At 40.2% G+C, this 12974-nt stretch overlaps 1 protein-coding gene across 1 annotated transcript in view; it reads left to right on the top strand.

The window, feature by feature from the left end:
* The window catches only part of PARVA (parvin alpha), a 148650-nt gene extending 139331 nt beyond the window's left edge, over positions 1-9319 (top strand). The window contains exon 13 of the mRNA XM_079102728.1: positions 7459-9319. Within this exon, the coding sequence (XP_078958854.1) occupies positions 7459-7535 (77 nt within the window). The 3' untranslated portion in view covers positions 7536-9319. The remainder of the gene's footprint in view (positions 1-7458) is intronic.
* Positions 9320-12974: the final 3655 nt, after the last annotated feature.

Below are 12974 nucleotides of genomic sequence, written 5' to 3'. Positions count from 1 at the left end.
CAATCTGGATCTCAGCTGATTTCTCAACCCAGACCCTCAAAGATAGGAGGTCTTGGAATAATATATATCAAGCCCTGAAAGAAAATGGGTGCCAGCCAAGAATATACCTACAAAAATAAGCTTCAGAATTGACAATGAAATATAAACCTTCCATGATAAACAAAAGTTAAAAGAATTCACAGCTAGAGAACCTGCACTACAAAACACACACGATAAACTATTTCATGAAGAAGAAATGAAAACTAGAAGTGAAAACCAGCAAAGGAACTACACTAGAAGAATAGTTAATCAAAGGAGAAAATAACTCAAATTAAAAATCAGAAATAAATCAAAATGACAGGGAGTAAAAGTCATATCTCAATAACAGTAAATGTAAACAGCCTAAATTCATCAAAGACATAGACTAGCAGATTGGATTAAAAAGTAAGAACCAACAATATGCTGTCTCCAAGAGATTCGCCTCATAGGCAAAGACATCCACAGACTGAAAGTAAAAGGATGGGAAAATACATATCATTCACATGGATCCCGTAAACGAGGGATTTCTGTCCTCTTATCAGATCAGGCTTGAAGTGAACTTCAAGCCACAGTTATCAGAAAGGACAAAGAAGGATATTTCATGCTGATTAAGGGAATTATATATCAACAAAGCATAAGAGTCATAAATATTTATGCCCCAAACAATGAAGCATCTATGTACATCAGACAAACCCTTCTCAACTTCAAGAATCAAATAGACCACAACACAGTAATACTGGGTGACTTTAACACACCTCTCTCACCACTGGATAGTTCCTCCAAACAAAAATTAAATTAAAAAACTACAGAACTAAAAAATAAAATTAATAATTTAGACTTAATAGACATATATAGACTATTTCATCCATCAATGACTGAATACACTTTCTTCTTAGAAACACATGGATCCCTCTCTAAAATAGATCATATCTTAGGCCACAAAGCAACTCTTATCAAATACAAAAAAGAGAATACCTTGCATTCTATCAGATCATAATGGAATGAAATTAGAAATCAATGATAAAATAAAAAATAGAAGCTACTCTAACACCTAGAGACTAAATAATATACTACTGAATGACCAATGAATAGCAGAAGTAGTCAGGGATGAAATTTTAAAAAGTACTTACAGGTAAATGAGAATAATGATATAACATATCAAAATGTCTGGGATACTATGAAGGTAGTGCTAAGAAAAAGTATATTGCATTTAGCTCATTCATTAAAAGAACAAAAAGTCAACAAATAAATGATCTAACATTACATATCAAAACCCTAGAAAAAGAAGAACAAATCAACACCAAAAATAGTAGAAGGCAGGCAATAATTAAAATCAGAGTTGAGATCAATGAGACTGAAACAAAAGAAACAATCCAAAAAATTGACAAAACAAAGAGTTGAGTCTTTGAAAAAATAAATAAAATAGATAAACCCCTAGCCATGCTAAGAGGGAAAACTCAAATTCCTAAAATTCACAATGAAAAAGGAAATATCACAACAGACACTACTGAAATACAGATAATAATCAGAAAATATTTTGAAAATGTATACTCTAATAAAATAGAAAATCTTGAAGACTTCAACATTTTCTAGAGACATGTGACTACCCAAATTGAATCAGGAGGACATAGAAAATGTAAGCACTGAAATTGAAAACACCATAAAAAGCTTACCACATTTTTTCATATATCTGTTGATTATTTGTAGATCTTCTTCTGTGAAGTGTCTCCTCATTTCCTTAACCCATTTATTGATTGGTTATTTGTATTCTTGGTGTAAAGTTTTTTGAGTTCTTTATAGATCCTGGAGATCAGTGCTCTATCTGAAGTGTGCATGGCAAAGATTTTCTCCAACTCTGTAGGCTCTCTCTTCACATTGTTGATTGTTTACTTTGCTGAGAAAAATCTTTTTAGTTTGAATCTATGCCAATTATTGATTCCTGCTTTTATTTCTTGTGCTTTGGGAGTCATGTTAAGGAAGTGTGGTCCTAAGACAATATGATGAAGATCTACTTTTTTTTCTATTAGGTGCAGGGTCTCTGGTCTAATTCGAAGGTGCTTGATCCATTTTGAGTTGAGTTTTGTTCAGGGTGAAAGATAGGGGTTTAGTTTCATTTTGCTGAAAAAATGTTCAACATCTTTAGTAATAAGAGAAATACAAATCAAAACTACCCTAAGATTTCATCTCATCCCAATTAGAATGGCAATTATCAAGAATACAAGCAACAATAGGTGTTGGTGAGGATGTGGGGATAAAGGTACACTCATACATTGCTGGTGGGGTTGCAAATTGGTGCAGCCAATTTCCAGTCACTCTGGAAAGCAGTATGGAGATTCCTTAGAAAACATGGAATGGAACCACCATTTGACCCAGGTATCCCACTCGTTGGCCTATACCCAAAGGACTTAAAAATCAGCATACTACAGTGACATAGCCACATCAATGTTTATAGCAACTCAGTTCGCAATAGCTAGATTGTGGACCCAACCTTGATGCCCTTCAATTGATGAATGGATAAAGAAACTGTGGTATATATACACAATGGAATATTATTCAGCCATAAAGAAGAATAAAATTATGGCATTTGCAGCTAAATGGTTGGAGTTGAAGAATACATGCTAAGTGAAATAAACCAATCCCAGAAACCAAAGGCCAAATGATTTCTCTGATAGGTGGATAATGATACATAAAGGGGGTAGGGAGAGGCAAGGGAAGAATGGAGAAAGGATGGATTGTGTAGAGGGAAATGAGGGGTGGGGATGGGCAGGGGGGAAGGAAAGAGAATGAGATAAACATCATTACCCTGTGTACATGTATGATTACACAAAAGTGTGACTCTACTTCTTGTACAACCAGAGAAACAAAAGTTGTACCCCATTTGTGTACAATTAATCAAAAAAAGAATCATTTGAATGTATAGATATCAAATATAATCATAAAACACAACTTTTAAGAAATTTACGGAAAATTATATTTTAAAACTAAAAGGAACACTAAAAATCTCTTCATAAAAAATACCAGTGACACAGCAATAAATAAAAGTACATCAAGAATAATTATTGTTCTGCTTATGTAAATTTTAGTATCAAATAATCAATTTAAATAAACTTTTTAAATTTCAATTTAATACACTTTTTATATTTTAAAAAGAACTTTAAATTTGAAAACAATTTTGAATAGGACTATTTTGTAAGTCTACCTATAATATAATAAAACCAATTTTTGGTCAATAAATTAAAAAAAAAATAGCCTACCACAAAAGAAAAGCCCAGGGCCAGATGAATTCTCAGCCAAATTCTGACTGTCAATGAAGAACTAACTCCAATCCTCCTGAAATTATTCCATAAAGTAGAAAACGAGGGAACCCTTCCAAATTCATTCCATGAGGCTAGTATCACCCTGATACCAAACCAGACAAAGACACATCAAGGAAGGAAAACTTCAGACCAATATCCCTGATGAACATAGATGCAAAAATTCTTAACAAAATTCTGGCAAATCACATACAAAAACATTAAAAAGTTAGTGCACCATGATCAAGTGGGGTTCATCCCAGGGATGCAAGGTTGGTTCAACAATGAGAAATCAATAAATGTAATTCATCACATCAATAGACTTAAAGTTAAGAATCATATGATCATTTCAACAGATGCAGAAAAAGCATTTGATAAAAACCAGTACCCCTTTAAGTTCAAAACACTAGAAAAACTAGGGATAGTAGGAACATACCTCAACATAGGAAAGGCCATCTATGCTAAGCCCATGGCCAACATCATTCTAAATGGAGAAACATTGAAAGCATTCCCCCTAAAAACTGAAACAAGGCAGGGATGCCCTCTTTTACACTTCTATTCAACATTGTCCTTGAAACTCTTGCCAGAGCAATCAGACAAACGAAAGAAATTAAAGGAATACAAGTAGGAAAAGAAGAACTCAAACTATCACTATTTGCCAAAAACATGATTCTATATTTAGAGGATCCAAAAAATTCTACCAGAAAACTTCTAGAACATATACATGAATTCAGCAAAATAGCAGGATATAAAATCGACACCCATAAATCTAATGCATTTCTATTCATAAGTGATGAATCCTCTGAAAGAGAAATTAGGAAGACTACCCCATTCACAATAGCCTCAAAAAAAAAAAAAAAAAAAAAAAAAACTTGGGAATCAATCTAACAAAAGAGGTGAAAGATCTCTACAATGAAAACTACAGAGCACTAAGGAAAAATTAAAGAAAAGCTTAGAAGATGCAATGATCTTCCAATTTCTTGGATAGGCAGAATTAATATTACCAAAATGGCCATACTACCAAAAGCATTATTCAATGCAATTCCACTTAAAATCCCAATGTCTTGTCTTATAGAAATAGAGAAAGCAATCATGAAATTCATTTGGAAAAATAAGAGACCCAGAATAGCCAAAGTAATACTTAGCAAGAAGAGTGAGTCAGGAGGCATTGCAATACCAGACCTTAAACTATACTACAGAACTATAGGAACAAAAATGGCATGGTGTTGGCACCAAAATAGACAGATAGACCAATGGTACAGAATAGAAGACACAGAGACAAACCCACATAAATACAGTTTTCTCATACAATACAAAGGTGCCAAAAACATACGATGGAGAAATGGTGCTGGGAAAACTGGAAATCCATATATAGTAGAATGAAATTTAACCCCTATCTCTCACCCCGCACAAAACTCAACTCAAAAGTGGATCAAGTACCTTTGCATTAGACCAGAGACCCTGCACCTGATAGAAGAAAAAGTAGGTCCAACTCTCCATCAATGTCAGCTTAGGAACAGAATTCCTCAGCAAGACTCCTAAAGCGCAAAACATAAAATCAAGAATCAATAAATGAACTGGGGTTGTGACTCAGTGGTAGAGTGCTTGCCTAGCACGTATGAGGCACTAGGTTGGATCCTCAGTACCACCTTAAAAAAATTAACTAAAAATAAAGTTATTTTAAAACTTTTTTCAAAAAGAATCAATAAACAGGATGGATTCAAACTAAAAAGCTTCTTCACAGCTCTATCAAGAACGTGAAGAGGGCTTACAGAATGAGAGAAAATCTTTGCCACCTGCGCCTCAAGAGAATTAAACTCAAGGATATATAAAAAAAAAACTCAAAAAATTTAACACCAAAAACAAACAAATAACCCAATCAATAAATGGGCAAAGAAACTGAACAAACACTTCACAAAAGAAGAAATATTATTGGTCAATAAATATATGAAAAAAATGTTCAACATCTCTAGCAATTAGAGAAATGCAAATTAAAACTACACTGAGATTTCATCTCACTCCAATCAGAATGGCAATTATCAAGAACACAAGTAACAATAAATGCTGGCAAGGATGTGAGGAAAAGGTACACTTATACTTTGCTGGTGGGGTTGCAAATTTGTGCAACCACTCTGGAAAGCAGTATGAAGATTCCTCAGAAAACTAGGAATGGAACCACCATCCAATCCAGTTATTCCACTCCTTGGTATATACTCAAAAGATTTAAAATCAGCAATACTACAGGGACATAGCCACATCAATGTTTGTAGCAGCTCACTTCACAATTGCTTAGCAATGGAACCAACCTAGGTGCCCTTGAACAGATGAATGGATAATGAAAATGTGATATATATACACAATGGAATATTACCCAGCCATAAGGAAGAAATGAAATTATGGCATTTTCCAGTAAATGGATGGAACTGGAGACTATCATGCTAAGTAAAATAAGCCAATTCCAAAAAATCAAAGGCCAGATGTTCTCTCTGATATGCAAATGCTGACTACAATAGGAGCGGGGTGGAGGAAGTTCACCAGATTGGACAGGGCAGAGTGCAGGGGAAGGAAGAGGGGATGGGAATAGGAAAGACTGTAGAAAGAATTGAACAGAACTTTCTACATTCATAGATGACTCCACATCATGCGCAACCACAAAAATGGGAAAATATACCGTGTATGCAACATGTCAAAATACATTCCACTGTCATGTATAACTAAAAAGAACAAATTAAACAATTTTTTTGAACTTTAAGAAATACCAACACCAAGCAGTCAGGGAAGGACAGGAAACAGCCCAGTGGTCACAGGATTCTACCTGGCAGACAGTGGTTCAGGATGAGGCTGCAGGTGGAGACCAGACACGTGGATGAACCAGCGTGAGAGCCGACAGGGAAACTGAGCCCCTGGCCTCAAGAGGTTCCTGGGCGCCCATGGCCTCTCCATAAGGGAACTTGGCGTAAGTCTGGACTCGGCTGGGACAGAGCAGGGTTGGTGTGTAAGCAGGATCTGGCCTGGGTGGGAGCAGGCAGGAGCAGGCACCGAGGCGAGAGGAGACATGGAGGTTCTGTGCCTTCCTCAGAGAGCTCCTTTTCTATTTCTCTGCTTTAATTCGTAAAAGCATGGCCCTGTGAGGGAATGCAGAGGGATGACAGTAGAGAAGGAACCTTGTCATGGGGAGGGAGACAGTGGAGGGACCAGCAGAAAGTTAGAGGCGCAGCCAAAGGAATGGTGATGGATGGATGGATGGATGGATGGATGGATGGATGGATGGATGGATGGATGGATGGATGGAATGGATGGATGGATGGATGGATGGATGGATGGATGGATGGATGGATGGATGGATGGATGAGGAAGGAACCATACAAAATGTGTCAGCGGGTCATGTCCAGCCTGGCAGCTGCCAGTCTTCACCCTCTAGCTTCCAGATCATTTAGCTCCACAGTTGGCAATTGGAAACCTCTCAGGAAGCAGCCCCCACCCTTGGCCCGCTTCTTTGCCTGGCAAGCTCCTATGGCTTTATGTCATCGCTCAGGTATGGCCTTCTCTTCCAGGAAGGAAGGAAAGAAGTGGTTACCTAGAAGCTCGGGAACCCCTGATGGAACTCTCCTGAAAGCACAGTCCAACACCAGTTTCCTCTAGTGCTTCAGACCCATCTGTGGGACTAAGTTCTCCTGCCAGGCCTCCTAGGGAACCTGGGGCCCTCCCTGGCGAAGGGAGAGGCAGCCTGGGGCCTGATACCCCACCTCTCTCCCACTGTAGCTCCAAGCATCCCCTTTTTGTGCCAAGTAGGCACAGTAGTGAATGCCAGAGGCAGAGGGAGGAAGGCCCCGGGGACAGGGAAACCCTAGGGAATGGTCAGCAGCTTCCCATCTGGAGGTGCTATTTCCAGGGCAGAGCCTGCTCGCTCTGGACTGCTTTACTTTAATGAGAGCTGAGACCCTTGTGACCCAGGCCCTGCCCCTCACTGTCCCCTGCTTTGAATTCTTACTGCACACTCTGTCCCTCCGTCCTCACCTGCCTGCCCTGGGGTTGCCACCCCCACGCTGGACAGATAGGGATGAGTGGTGGCTGGAAGGAGACAGTGAGTGCCCCCGTGGAGTGTGTGGACCCCTGAGGCAGTGGGCATTTTGTGTTTTCTCCGCAGACATCGTCAACTGTGACCTGAAGTCCACGCTGCGAGTGCTGTACAACCTCTTCACCAAGTACCGGAACGTGGAGTGAAGGCCTGCGCTTCCGCTGCCCGCAGCTCTTGCCGCAGGCGGACTGGACCAGCCTTGGAACCGCCTTACCCTGCTTGTCCCCATCCCCTGCTGTGTGCTCTCCACAAGCCCAGCGACTGTCCAGAGATAGTGGGACTGGACGCCAGGAAGGAAAAGACCAGCATCTTGGTGGGCTGAGCCACACCTCCCAGGCCATGGGCACTACCCAGCCTCGAGCTGGGGGAGTGGACCCAGCCAGGTGCCAGGCCCACACTTCCCTGTGTGTGCTTCAGGAATCAGCCCCGGCAGAGTCCCCAGAAGACGCAAACAGAGATCACGGCTCCCATTAACAGGCATCAAATATGCCAGGCCCACACCAAGTGCCTCCCGCGTTCACCTTCACTAGCCCTCACAACTCCATTGGCAAAGGCCTTATAATCCCCTTTTACAGGTGAGGAAACTGAGCTTGGAGGTTGAGGGACTCTCCAGAAGTTGGCATTTGTGTTTCCTCTTTGAACAACAATCTGGGCGTTCTGTGTGTGCACGTGCACGTGTCCGCTCACACCTGAGCCTTCGAGAAGAGGGGAAACGCTGATCTCACCACTGAGGAAGGCTAGGTCGGGGCTTGGTGATTCACACTGAAATTGGCAAATTGAATCTAACCCAATTAATGGTGCGTGTGTGGCAGGAGTCATGTCCCTCAAATCCTTTGTACAAATGAAAATTACTCTTAATTCCTTCAGATTTATAATAACCCCATATTCTGGTTTCACAGTGACATTTGGGAAGGATTCTGTTTAGAATTAATGGAGTGGCACATTTTGCAGCCTTTTTGCTTGATTGCATGTAATGGAAATGCCCTATATTTTCCTGCAAAATAAGTACTCAATTCATTATCGTTAGGCAAATGTACAATATAGTCAGGCCCTGCAGAGAGCTGGGCGCAAGCCCGAGTAAGCAGCGCTTGGGAAGTAGGGCTCTTCAACAGGGACCCTTGAACTTTAAAGAAAGGAACTCCTTTCTGCTTTCTAATTGATCATTTAGACCATTCTGGCTAAGTCTGCCCACATGTAATTACCGGCTAATTCAGGCGAGGAAAAATGTAAGTCATTTAGACCAAAGCCGAGCAGTTTCCTTGCGTGGGTGACTCAAGGGCTTGTGGTTACTTGTATCTCCTCTATGTGAACCGGACCTAATTATAGAGCTCTGCTCATGCCAGGCTGCTGCTCAGTCCTGGCAGAAAAGGAAAGGGGCCAAGGCGGGGCAGGAGGGCAGGACCAGGGGGAACAAGAAATGGGGAGATGCTTGCACACTTGGCACACAGGGAAATACCCTCAGAGGTAGAGAGGTGTGGTTTATGGTACTTAACACTTGTGCCCTTGAATTGACTGAGGCCTTGCAGTAATCACTTGTGCTGATATTACATCCTCATTATACAATTTTCATAAATGCTTCAGATAGACACCAGCCTGTGTGGCCTCCTCTAGGAGTGTGTGACTGCCTTGTCATGCTTTACACCACCGCACAAGCCCACCTGGGGTTTGAGGAGTTCACTGTGATCTGTTTCTCTACCACCCGAAGTCGGCCCCCCACTTGTCCAAGACATTCCTGCAGCCTTCTCCTTGTTGCTTACTCCACTGTCTATCTGCAGTAACTCAACCCCGAGATTTAGTTACACTGTGTATTTCTTTGGATATTTTGCTTGAAGAAAGAATTGTTACTCAGCATAATGAACATTCAAGGTGTAAAGGCAATGTACTGTCTTGTGTCAATTTATGTACAAGAATACAATTCTTTTTTACTTAACTAGTGGAATAGCGTATTTTTCATTAGCAAGCACTAAATAGTGCAATGTTTCTGTTACTCTCTTTTAAATTCCTGGTAGCAAGTCAAGATAAATAATTGCCTTGTCTTCTTGAGCAATACTAAAGCAGGATGAAAGGAGAGAAATGCATTCATTTAAACATGCTTTGCTGTACGAATTTTGTCTCCTCTTTGGTCATTTTTCCCTTATATTCAAGTTGCAGTCAAGTGCCCTTAGTAAGTACACCTCTTTTGGGGATTTTACTTATAAACAGTATGACAATACATGGGACCACTTGCCAAATTTTTAAATAATAGGAATTACATCAGAAAATTATGTTTTGGGGCAGGTCTTCACCTCAGCCCAGAATTCCAGGACTTGGGTCTGGGTTTCTAACCCTGTCATCTCGCTTAGACGTTTTCCTTTAGATTCTGGAATCGCCTACTTAAGACATGACCATGGTTTTGAAGTGGGAAAGAAGCATCAGAAAATAAATAAGCCAGGGAGCTGGAGCTCAGTGGTGGAACACATGCTAAGCATGCACAAGGCCCTACATTCAATCCCCAGGAATGGGAAAAAAAAAAAAAAAAAAAAAAAAAGGGAAGTAAGGAAAGAACGAAATAAGCCACATTTAACCTTCATCTCTTGCAAAAAAGAAACTGAGGCTGGGGTGTCGCTCAGTGGGAGAGCACTTGCCTAGTATGTACAAGGCCCTGGGTTCCATCACCAATGCTATGACAGGGGGAAAAAAAAAATCAGTCCTCTGTAGTCTGTGTTTCCCTCCTCTTTTCTAATTTAAATTCATCATTATTTTTAATAGTTAGTACATAAATACAAGATTTAAAAAGCATGAACTGGTATCTAACAAAAAGCCCACGTCTCCATCTCTCCTCTCCCAGCAGCCGTGGTCCTCTGTGGACACAACTGTGTTGAACCATTTCTTGTGCATGCTTCAGAGATGCTCCTGTACATGGAGGATGCACGTGCATATAAAATCTTTGGGTTCTTTAAAAATATAAATAGCCTATTATACATACTGTCATACACATTGCTTTTTGTTTGGTTTTTTTTTTTTTTTTTTTTTTTTTCACTTCATAGTCTATCTTGGAGATTGTTTTACACTGGGTATCAAAAGAAATACTTTTGCTGGGTACATTAGCACACACCTGTAATCCCAGCAACTCAGCTCGAGAGGCTGAGGTAGGAAGATTGAGAGTTCAAGGCCAGCCTCAGCAACTTAGCAAGATCCTGTCTCAAATTTTAAAAATAACAAAAGTTCTTGGGAGGTAGCTCAGTTGTAATACTTACCTAGGTTCAATCCCTGGTACCAAAAATTAATTAATTAATTAATTAATTAAATCCTCTTGCATTTTAAAATGAAAATCTGAACACTTTGCAAATCTAAATGTACATCTGGTCTGCTTCAGTTAAGAAAGAAAACCCTACCCAAAGAAGGAAAAGGCCTTGAACTGAACATGTTATTTTTGAAGTCTTTGGGCACATTGTGCACAAATGGGGGGCGTGCTGGGGCCTTAGTCACGCTAAGCACATGATCAACCACTAAGCTACACCTCCAGCCTCGTCGTGTGCAACTGGATTAAGGTTTTGTTTTTGCACATTACTAGCCCTTGGCATGAAGTCCAGTCGCCAGCCATGCAGTGCTTGCCTGCTCCAGTCACAGGCTCCAGTTTCCAATGTGCAGGTATAGAGTTGACATTTCCAAAACCTGGGAGGAGGTTTCTTTATCAGCACATCATCAGTGTGGCCTTGAGTTAGTTGCAGGTTTCAACTACTGCCATCAGTGCTTTTTAATTATGAATTACTGTTAGCTTAGCTTTATCATTATCAGTTTATTTTGTTGTGGGTTTCTTGGTTAACCCTCTAGAGTATATTGAAGCTTATTTGCATCAACAGTATTCTGCAGCTATAATTTTCCAATAAGTAGACTCTACAACATGTATACATTGTGGTTCCAATGTGAATCATTCTACTCCAGTGCTAGAGCAAATGCATACATAATCCACTCCCCCAAAATTAGCACTAATTTATTTTTCCACTGGAAAATGAGACTAGATGGAGTCGGTAAGTCAGTTTTGCCCTAAATGGGGGATGATCAAAAATAATTTGAGATCCACTGCCTTTCATACTGCCTCACCTCACTTCTGGAATCCTACATTTATAGTAATATCTAGTCATGCAAGAGGAACATGTCCTAAAATTTTCACTATTTCCAATATTACATAAAATTTCCTCCATAAAAGTCACTTAGGTCTCTATTGAAAAATTCAAAAGAGTTGCTGCAAATAGTAAGAATAAGAGAACTGGGGCTGGGGATATAGCTCAGTTGGTAGAGTGCTTTCCTTGCAAGCACAAGGCCCTGGGTTCAATCTCCAGCACCACAAAAATAATAACAATAGCAATAATAAGAGAACTGCTTTGAGATGCAGTGCTGGTCAATAGGTTGTCTTGCTCACCCAAAAGAGTCCCGCCTCCACACACCCACTTCCCAAATACTTGTAGATTCAAAGACAGGTTAGTATGAGTTATGCACAGTTGTAACTGCAAAGATAATTTGCAGGGACATCAAGTTTCTACTGTTTTTTTTTTTTTTTTTTTCTTAACCCAAATATTAGCCCAGCTCTAAAATTTGCTGCTGCCCTGGCCTTCCTGCCACAGTGGTGACCCACATGACTGTGTGCAAATGTGTTCAAGCCAGCAATGCAGCTGTGCCTGCACCCCAGAACCATACCTGACCGTCCTGAGAATTTGTAGCTTCCAGGTCAGAAGCTGCCAGGGCAGCATCTCTTCAAGTACATTCTGTAGGATATTAATAGATGGGAGGGGAAGATGTCGTGCTCAATAAGTTTGGGAACATAAAGCTAAGAAAATTAAACTAGATTAAGCTTTTTGTTGTTTTTTGATTTCTAACTAACTAGAGCCCATCTTGGGGTTTCCTACACTAGTGAATATCAGCACCCCTAATGGAAGACAGAATACACTGGGTCCCAAACGACTGCAGGACCCATTTGCCCCTAAGAAATTTCTTGGAAGTGTGCTCTGTGGAATTCGTCCATCCATTCAGCCCGTCAGCCTTATATTCACCAAGTACGTACTGAATGAGCACTCACAGTCTAGAGGAGAGGACACACACACACAAAAGCATCAGTGTTAGTTACACATCGTGATCACCACTATGGAGGAGAACAGTCTGCTCTGTATCCATGGGTTCCGCATCCACAGACTCGACCAAGCCTGAACTGGGGGAAAAAAAAAAAAAAAAAAAAAGTTATTTTAAATAGGATCTGTATTGAACTGGTCCAGACTTTTTTTTCATTATTCCCTAAAAAATAGAGCATAACTACTATTCACATAGCATCTACATTATATTAGGCATTATAATTAAGCTAGAGAGGATTTGTAAGACTAGGGGAGGAATGTACAGGTTATATGCAAATATGACACTGTTTTATATAAGGGACCTGAGCATCTGCAGATTTAGTTGTCTGCATGTGATCCTGAAACCCGTCCCCTATGGACACAAAGCGACAACTGTACTAAAAACTATAAAAGAGGCCTAATCTAGATTTTGAGATCAAGACAGAGATCTGGCAAACTGACATTTAAGAAATAACACCCAAGTCCCGGAGCCTCATGACT

Source organism: Sciurus vulgaris (assembly GCF_902686455.1).
Source record: "Sciurus vulgaris genome assembly, chromosome: 11".
Taxonomy (NCBI): Eukaryota; Metazoa; Chordata; class Mammalia; order Rodentia; family Sciuridae; genus Sciurus; species Sciurus vulgaris.
Note: the sequence above shows the minus strand (reverse complement) of the source record. Positions and strands in the feature narration are given on the sequence as shown.